The sequence below is a fragment of the Salvelinus namaycush genome, chromosome 22, assembly GCF_016432855.1.
Source record: "Salvelinus namaycush isolate Seneca chromosome 22, SaNama_1.0, whole genome shotgun sequence".
Taxonomy (NCBI): domain Eukaryota; kingdom Metazoa; phylum Chordata; class Actinopteri; order Salmoniformes; family Salmonidae; genus Salvelinus; species Salvelinus namaycush.
The window spans coordinates 24,617,245-24,627,416 of record NC_052328.1 but is presented as its reverse complement, the minus strand read 5'-3'; the positions used below and the strand labels follow the sequence as shown (position 1 = coordinate 24,627,416).

The 10,172-nt window shown below is 41.2% G+C and overlaps 1 protein-coding gene across 1 annotated transcript in view; it reads left to right on the top strand.

Moving 5' to 3' along the window:
- Window positions 1-770: 770 nt before the first annotated feature.
- The window catches only part of LOC120017686 (protein FAM13C-like), a 17,225-nt gene continuing 7,823 nt past the window's right edge, over window positions 771-10,172 (top strand). The window contains exons 1-5 of the mRNA XM_038960610.1: window positions 771-1,655; window positions 1,905-2,040; window positions 2,960-3,051; window positions 4,947-4,998; window positions 6,115-6,286. Of these exons, the coding sequence (XP_038816538.1) occupies window positions 2,011-2,040; window positions 2,960-3,051; window positions 4,947-4,998; window positions 6,115-6,286 (346 nt within the window). The 5' untranslated portion in view covers window positions 771-1,655; window positions 1,905-2,010. The remainder of the gene's footprint in view (window positions 1,656-1,904; window positions 2,041-2,959; window positions 3,052-4,946; window positions 4,999-6,114; window positions 6,287-10,172) is intronic.

Here is a 10,172-nt window from a genome sequence, read left to right as displayed (position 1 = left end):
GTTTGGGTACAGACATGGATAGTATGACAGAACTCTGCAGGCTATCTCTGCAGTAGATTGCAACTCTGCCCCCTTCTGGCAGTTCTATCTTGTCGGAAAATGTTATAGTTAGTGATGGAAATTTCAGGATTTTTGGTGGCCTTCCTAAGCCAGGATTCAGACACGGCTAGGACATCCGGGTTGGCAGAGTGTGCTAAAGCAGTGAATAAAACACTGACCTAGGAACTCATGGATACTCCCCGATAGCAAACATTTACAAAGATTATTATTATTTTTACCTATAAAAAACAGAAATTCTCCTCACCTCAATGTTTTTTCATGCTGATGTGAATTCACCAGGTGGATGAGTTATTTCAAAGAATTCACACATTTTAACCTTACAATTAATTACAGAGCACCATTTAGATATAGAGTAATTAGCACTGTGACAACCAACCCCGATCTCCACTAAGCCTTGTCCGAACCAGAATGGCCCATAGGGGCAGGAGCCTATCTTGTGTTTCTGTAGTGTGAGACAGCTTGGACACGATGCTAGTTGGTGCTGCTAACCCTGTGCATAAGCGTTAGACCACTTTGGTTACGTTCTCAGACTACTGGCAGCACATGTATCTACCTTGGCAGATCAGTTGTGTTTTGTTTCGTTGAGAGCAGGGAGATAATGACCAATTGGTCACCCAGAAGTAAGAAGACAGTTCTTGATTTTGTGAAAGTCAATCTTTACAAAGGCTTTGGTGTATGCTTAATTTAGCCTAATTCAAGTGGATCTTCAGAATATTGTTGTCCATTCTTGAACTTGTTACTCAAATTTGCACAATGTATATTATTTTGGCTATTATTGGAGGAAAAGGGGACAATAATAAGCATTATGTCCTCCAGCTAAACACAAATATCACTCGTACCTTTAACATTGGACTTGTATGATCCCCTCTGTGTAGTCCTGAGACTTTGGACCTTGGCTCGCACCTCACCACCCACACACAGCACCTGATCCCAGACCTGTTGGAGGATGTTGTGGATGGAGAGCCTGGCTGTGTTCTCACCTGCTCCACGTATCCTGGACTAGCTGGGGAGCCTAGCCAACAGGAGGAGGAGAATCCTGGACCAGCTGGGGAGCCTAGCCAACAGGAGGAGGAGAATCCTGTACCAGCTGAGGAGCCTAGCCAACAGGAGGAGGAGGATGCTGGACCAGCTGAGGAGCCTAGTCAACAGAAGGAGGAGAATCCTGGACCAGCTGGGGAGCCTAGCCAACATGAGGAGGAGAATCCTGGACCAGCTGAGGAGCCTAGCCAACAGGAGGAGGAGGATCCTGGACCAGCTGAGGAGACTAGCCAACAGGAGGAGGAGGATCCTGGACCAGCTGAGGAGCCTAACCAACAGGAGGAGAATCCTGGACCAGCTGAGGAGCCTAGCCAACAGGAGGAGGAGAATCCTGGACCAGCTGGGGAGCCTAGCCAACAGGAGGAGGAGGATTTTGGACCAGCTGAGGAGCCTAACCAACAGGAGGAGAATCCTGGACCAGCTGAGGAGCCTAGCCAACAGGAGGAGGAGAATCCTGGACCAGCTGGGGAGCCTAGCCAACAGGAGGAGGAGAATCCTGGACCAGCTGGCGAGCCTAGCCAACATGAGGAGGAGAATCCTGGATGTCCCAGGGGAAGGTGGGTCTCTGTGGTGCTGTGGCCCGTCCTTCATACCTCCTGAGCTCTCCTGAGCTTTCCCTCCCCCATATGACCCCTGCATCTGTTCACTTACTTTACATGCAGTTTATTAATGTATTAATGCTTCATTGTGATGTCCTTACTGAGAAGATCAAGGTGATCCACCTTAACCTGCATGCTCAAGTCTCAGGTCATTATGGTAAAAGTATTGAGGAATGCACTTCAACTTGGATATTTCTTCCTGAGCAGGACAAGGTCACAACAGGAGAAAGACCCAGCTACCTCCTCCAGCATAAAGGAGGAAGAGGACGAAGAGAAGGAGAGGGGCACAACCCCTTTAGCCGTCTGTGGACTCATGGACCACAGTAAAGAAGACTATTACCAGGTGTGTATAGAGCTCCCTCTCTCTCAATCTCCCCCCACACACTCTCTCTCTCGCTCTCTCTTGCTCTCTCTCTCTCACATCTCTTTCCTCAATAACAATGCAAAATGCATGGCAAGCGGTACCAGAGTGCCAATTCTAGGACAAAAAGGCTTCTCAACAGTTTTTACACCCAAGCCATAAGACTCCTGAACAGGTAATCAAATGGCTACCCGGACTATTTGCATTGTGTGCCCCCCCCAACCCCTCTTTTTACGCTGCTGCTACTCTCTGTTTATCATATAGGCATAGTCACTTTAACTATACATTCATGTACATAGTACCTCAATTGGGCCGACCAACCAGTGTCTGTATGTAGCCTCGCTACTTTTATAGCCTTGCTACTGTATATAGCCTGTCTTTTTACTGTTGTTTTATTTCTTTACTTACCTATTGTTCACCTAATACTTTTTTTGCACTATTGGTTAGAGCCTGTAAGTAAGCATTTCACTGTAAGGCCTACACCTGTTGTATTCGGCGCACGTAACAAATAAATTGATTTGATTTGAAAACAAATGATTGGTGATTCACCCTCAGCTCAACACACTTTAAGTGTATGCATGTATTTACCACTCTATATTATTCAGTGATAGACTAGATGTTAACATCGTCACACATCCAGAGCTATTTCTAAACCACAGTGTTATTATGACGTGCAACACGGCTCCCTATTAAGCAGTCTATAGAAAGAAATAACTAGCTAATGAGCAGAAGTGCACATTCGCTGAGATATGTTTGGTGAAATATGAATTTGTCAGAATGGGTAAATTGCTGCAATAATTTATGCCAATATTCTCAGAGTACATAATGGTTTGGTGTGTTTCATTTAATGAGTCTGTGTGTACAGTCTATTGATAAAGACATTGTCCGTATTGGGTTTTAGGATCATGACCCCTCCAGCTCTGAGCGCGTCAGGTGTGTGGCAGTGAGCTGGCAGGCTCAGGACACCCAGAACCAAGACCAGCACAAAAACAGGTACAAGGCTTTTAGGGAAGATGCACTTTTATTTGTGTCAACAGATATATTACTTTCATGGTAATATCAATCACATGCAAGGGCTGAGGGAGTGGCCAATACAGTAGAGGAAGTAGGAGTAAGTTATTTTGGTAATGATTTAGGGAATAAGGCATGTGTTCTCTCACTGCTGGCTGATTCACAGGCATCACCAAGCCTATCCCAACAGTCCCATCAAATCAAGACAAGTCTTTCTAATGATTGACTATAATGACTCATATGGTATAATACAATTATCGCAACTGAACAATCACCTTTCAATGCTCAACTCTATTTTAATTGGTGTGCTATGAAAGAAGCCTTAACCCGAACCACTTTTTCACCTTCATGTTGAAAACAAACAGATGATTAAGAACCATTTGAGGAAGGTCAGGAACAACAGAGCGGTGGTATCTCTGCTGCTAGAGGAGAGGGAAAAACTGTACTGATCCATCTACTGCTCTTCTGACCCAATCCAAATGTAGCATCTTTAATTCGGACTGGAACAATCTTTCGGCTGAAAACCTCTGCCGTGATGTAGTCCTGAAAGACACGATAATCTTTTAGATATTCCTACAGTAGCAACATGAGCATGTTTGCGGACCCTTGAATGATGTGAGTATCAGTTTTGTTGGGTGAGATGAGGGCAGTGGAAGGTAGGCCCCTAAATGGCAGGTACTGATCTTGGCTCCTGAAGAGTCCACAAAAACACATGATCTTTACACCTGGACTGTCGAAATCGACACAGAGCTCAAGTAGTTGTACACTTTTTATCCCGATTTACATCCACTGACATGCATAAGGGAAACCTGTATGATGTTATTGTAGGTACAGCAAACGTAGGACCAAGATTCCAAATAATGGACCTAGCAACGAACTAGCCTGATTGTCATCATTACAACGCCACAGAAAAGGGATATTAAAACAATTCTACCAGACAATCGTAAATAATGTATTCAGTTTCTGAAGCATTATCCATCATTCTTAATATATTCTTAGCCCACTTAACTAAATAGGTATTAACTGATGTTAAGAATATAAGGACATATAATAATGTATTTGACTTCTATAGCGCTTTTCATTACAGACAAAATCTCAAAGCTCTTCAAAAGCAATAACCAATAAAAACTCGTGACAAGGCTACAACAATTGTAGCTAGGTCAGACATAGTTGTGTAGAAACAGGAGTTCTAAATTTGGACCAGCCAGACAAATCTGTGGCAATGCCTTTTTCTCTGTATGTTGTTTTGAATTCAGCATTGGTGTCCTGCAGCTCAGATTCTCTCCACTAGCTGAGCTCAGTGCTGCAGAAGTAGGTTAACAGAACACAGGAGTGCCTACAGTCATGACTCGGATATGATTCCAGTCCAAATAACGACAGTCATGTCTAGTCACGCGGAACATACACTTACCCAGTACTCTGGCAGGGTGGCACAGCACTGCCTGTAATGTACTGCTGCTAAATGCAGCTAAATGCCTCATTGATTTAACTAATTGTTATTGTATGGATCTAGATTCTTCATTGATTTAACTTATGATAATTGTAGCCATCACCATTAATTGAAAAGCATTCTATTTTTTATCACACAGGGCTCTTAGGCTGCATTTACAAAGGCAGCCCAATTCTGACCAATCACATTAGATCTTTTCACAACAGATTTTTTTCAAAACAGAAAAAAAAAATCTAAATTGGTTGCCAGTGTAAACGCATCCTTCGTCAAAACCACTTAATATAGTCAGATATTGTGATATCCCATTAAATATTATTTTAATATGCCCATTCTGACCTGTAACAAATGGAATCATATAACAGTTTTATTTATTTACTGTGATAACTTTGCAGTTGATTTCTTTCAACGTAAAATGTTTAATTTTCAGCATGACCCGATTACAGATGGCCGATGGAATAAACCTGTCTGACTCTGAAAAGGTAACTATATCCTCTGAAAGTCAAGATAGTATTTCATTTATGACATGAGACACTATATCAAGCTACATCTTATAATTTATAATGAGAAGAGTGACAAATACAACGACAAAAACATGTTGATGTATGGGTATTTTTGAACAGCTCAGAATATAATGGTTCACTTCATTTCTCATATTAGATAATGAGTTAATTAAAGATATGTGTCTTTTTTATTCATACTACAGTATATCTTTTCTGAAGTGGAATACTTTTGCAATGGCTAATGGCTAGTGTGTGTTCATACTGGTTAGTGTGTGTTAGCGTTTGCGTGTGTGTGTGTGTGTGTGTGTGTGTGTTTGAGTAACAGCCCCCTCCCTCTCCTCTTTCTCCTCTCTGACGCACACGGCGAGAGGGAGGTTCTAGAACATCACCAAATCATGATGTCAAACTAAACTAAATGAACCCCTCTTTCCCTCACCCTAGCCCATATTTATGCATAAAAAGCCATTTTATCCTAGTACTGCTGCTCACACTGAGCTAACAACGTCAGCCTCTCTGCTCTCCAGTTAGAATGCTCAGCCTCACAACGTTACCACAGAGACGCCCCCCCACATCATATTCCCACACGCGTGGTTTTCCTGACGTTTCCCTGGCGCTATGAATAATCCATGTGGAGGAGAGCTGGAGCAGTAGAAATATCACTGGGAAAGCAGACAGACCGGGAAAACACATATATGGATTCTACTGAATCAGGGAATAGAGGAGTGATAAGGAGAACACACAGTGATACTACGCCCGAAGGGATCTCACCGTTCTGAGTAACCGGAGAACGCTGTCGCACACACAGGGATCTAACAACTGGGATCACATGTGGACCCAGTTCTGATGAAGCCAAGGAGAGAGCTGAACTGAGACGAGCCCCATTACGTGACCGCTAACGTCACGTCTTACACTTTGATAACTGAGGTGTGGGGCACACGGACACAACACAGGATCGCTTCCCCTCAGGACAAGCCCAGGGCCAGCATCAGGCTTTCTCCAACCACCTTCTCCAACCACTCCACCCACCCCAGACAGAGAGTCAGCACCCTCCCCCAGAACCCTCATTCTGAAGACATGTTCTGCTTCTGTTTCCAGAGCCCCTCCCTCAAGCAGCAAGCTCTGGAGGCTGAGCTGTGCCCCTCGCCACCCGGAACCCCTCAGGAGGACCTGGATCACCCCCCTTGTACCAAGGACTACCAGAGCCTAACCCCATCTCTCCACTCCCTCCCAAAACAGGAACAGGACATCATCAGTACTTCACTGACAGGTAGGAGAACAGCACCTTTCTCTCCATCTTTTTATGAATCTCCTTGTGAGCATATTTGTTATTCTTACATTGTGTGATATCTTGTACACTATGATATATATAGTGCTTGTTTCAGTGAATCAATCGCGTCTCTTCATCTGTCTTCGTTAGTCTTATGGTTAGTATCAGTCTTATGGTTAGTATCAGTCTTATGGATGATATCAGTTTTATGGATGATATCAGTCTTATGGTTAGTATCAGACTTATGGTTAGTATCAGTCTTATGCTTAGTATCAGTCTTATGGTTAGTATCAGTCTTATGGTTAGTACCAGTCTTATGGTTAGTACCAGTCTTATGGATGATATCAGTTTTATGGTTAGTATCAGTCTTATGGTTAGTATCAGTCTTATGGATGATATCAGTCTTAAGGTTAGTATCAGTCTTATGGTTAGTATCAGTCTTATGGATGATATCAGTCTTATGGTTAGTATCAGTCTTATGGATGATATAAGTCTTATGGTTAGTATCAGCCTTATGGTTAGTATCAGTCTTATGGTTAGTATCAGTCTTAAGGTTAGTGTCAGTCTTATGCATGATAGTCTTATGGATGATATCAGTCTTATGGTTAGTATCAGTCTTATGGTTAGTATCAGTCATATGGATGATATCAGTCTTATGGTTAGTATCAGTCTTATGGTTAGTATCAGTCTTATGGATGATATCAGTCTTAAGGTTAGTATCAGTCTTATGGATGATATCAGTCTTATGGATGATATCAGTCTTATGGATGATATCAGTCTTATGGTTAGTATCAGTCTTATGGATGATATCAGGCTTATGGTTAGTATCAGGCTTATGGTTAGTATCAGTCTTATGGTTAGTATCAGTCTTATGGATGATATCAGTCTTAGTATCAGTCTTAAGGTTAGTATCAGTCTTATGGATGATAGTCTTATGGATGATATCAGTCTTATGGTTAGTATCAGTCTTATGGTTAGTATCAGTCTTATGGATGATATCAGTCTTATGGTTAGTATCAGTCTTATGGATGATATCAGTCTTATGGTTAGTATCAGTCTCATGGTTAGTATCAGTCTCATGGTTAGTATCAGTCTTATGGTTAGTATCAGTCTTATGGTGAGTACCAGTCTTATGGATGATATCAGTCTTATGGTTAGTATCAGTCTTATGGATGATATCAGTCTTATGGTTAAGATCAGTCTCATGGTTAGTATCAGTCTTATGGATGATATCAGTCTTATGGATGATATCAGTCTTATGGATGATATCAGTCTTATGGGTAGTATCAGTCTTATGGTTAGTATCAGTCTTATGGCTAGGATCAGTCTTATGGTTAGTATCAGTCTTATGGTTTGTATCAGTCTTTTGGTGAGTACCAGTCTTATGGATGATATCAGTCTTATGGTTAGTATCCGTCTTATGGTTAGTATCAGTCTTATGGTTAGTATCATTCTTATGGTTAGTATCAGTCTTATGGATGATATCAGTCTTATGGATGATATCAGTCTTGTTGTTAGTATCAGTCTTATTGTTAGTATCAGTCTTATTGTTAGTATCAGTCTTATGGTTAGTATCAGTCTTTTGGTGAGTACCAGTCTTATGGATGATATCAGTCTTATGGTTAGTATCAGTCTTATGGTTAGTATCAGTCTTATGGTTAGTATCAGTCTTATGGATGATATCAGTATTATGGATGATATCAGTCTTATTGTTAGTATCAGTCTTATTGTTAGTATCAGTCTTATGGTTAGTATCAGTCTTATGGTTAGTATCAGTCTTATGGATGATATCAGTCTTATGCTTAGTATCAGTCTTATGGATGATATCAGTCTTATGGTTAGTATCAGTTTTATGGATGATATCAGTTTTATGGTGAGTGCCAGTCTTATGGCTAGGATCAGTCTTATGGTTAGTATCATTCTTATGGTTAGTATCAGTCTTATGGTTAGTATCAGTCTTATGGTTAGTATCAGTCTTATGGCTAGTATCAGTCTTATGGTTAGTATCAGTCTTATGGTTAGTATCAGTATTATGGTTAATATCAGTCTTATGGTTAGTATCAGTCTTATGGATGATATCAGTCTAATGGTTAGTGTTAGTCTTATGGATGATATCAGTGTTATGGTTTGTATCAGTCTTAAGGTTAGTATCAGTCTTTTGGTGAGTACCAGTCTTATGGATGATATCAGTCTTATGGTTAGTATCAGTCTCATGGTTAGTATCAGTCTTATGGATGATATCAGTTTTATGGATGATATCAGTTTTATGGATGATATCAGCCTTATGGATGATATCAGTGTTATGGTGAGTATCAGTGTTATGGTGAGTATCAGTCTTATGGTTAGTATCAGTCTTATGGTTAGTATCAGTCTTATGGATGATATCAGTCTTATGGTTAGTATCAGTCTTATGGATGATATCAGTCTTATGATTAGTATCAGTCTCATGGTTAGTATCAGTCTTATGGTGAGTACCAGTCTTATGGATGATATCAGTCTTATGGATGATATCAGCCTTATGGATGATATCAGCCTTATGGATGATATCAGTGTTATGGTTAGTATCAGTCTTATGGTTAGTATCAGTCTTATGGTTAGTATCAGTCTTATGGTTAGTGTCAGTCTTATGGTTAGTGTCAGTCTTATGGATGATATCAGTCTTATGGTTAGTATCAGTCTTATGGTTAGTATCAGTCTTGTGGTTAGTATCAGTCTTATGGTTAGTATCAGTCTTATGGCTAGTATCAGTCTTATGGTTAGTATCAGTCTCATGGTTAGTATCAGTCTTATGGTTAGTATCAGTCTCATGGTTAGTATCAGTTTTATTGGTAGTATCAGTCTTATTGTTAGTATCAGTCTTATTGTTTGTATCAGTCTTATGGATGATATCATTCTTATGGTTAGTATCAGTCTTATTGTTAGTATCAGTCTTATGGTTAGTATCAGTCTAATGGTTAGTATCAGTCTTATGGAATATCAGTGTTATGGTTTGTATCATTCTTAAGGTTAGTATCAGTCTTTTGGTGAGTACCAGTCTTATGGATGATATCAGTCTTATGGTTAGTATCAGTCTTATGGTTATGTAACAGTATAACTTTAAACCGTCCCCTCGCCCCGACACGGGCGCGAACCAGGGACCCTCTGCACACATCAACAACTGACACCCACAAAGCGTCGTTACCCATCGCTCCACAAAAGCCGCGGCCCTTGCAGAGCAAGGGGCAACATTACTTCTAGGTTTCAGAGCAAGTGACGTAACTGATTGAAACGCTAGTAGCGCGTACCCGCTAACTAGCTAGCCATTTCACATCCGTTACACTCACCCCCCTTTCAACCTCCTCCTTTTCCGCAGCAACCAGTGATCCGTGTCAACAGCATCAATGTAACAGTATAACTTTAGTACGTCCCCTCGCCCCGACACGGGCGCGAACCAGGGACCCTCTGCACACATCAACAACGGTCGCCCACGCAGCATTGTTACCCATCGCTCCACAAAGGCCGCGGCCCTTGCAGAGCAAGGGGCAACATTACTTCTAGGTTTCAGAGCGAGTGACGTAACTGATTGAAACGCTAGTAGCGCGTACCCGCTAACTAGCTAGCCATTTCACATCCGTTACAGTTAGTATCAGTCTTATGGATGATATCAGTCTTATGCTTAGTATCAGTCTTATGGATGATATCAGTCTTATGGTTAGTATCAGTCTTATGGTTAGTATCAGTCTTATGGTTAGTATCAGTCTTATGGTTAGTGTCAGTATTATGGTTAATGTCAGTCTTATGGTTAGTATCAGTCTTATGGATGATATCAGTCTAATGGTTAGTATTAGTCTTATGGATGATATCAGTGTTATGGTTTGTATCAGTCTTAAGGTTAGTATCAGTCTTT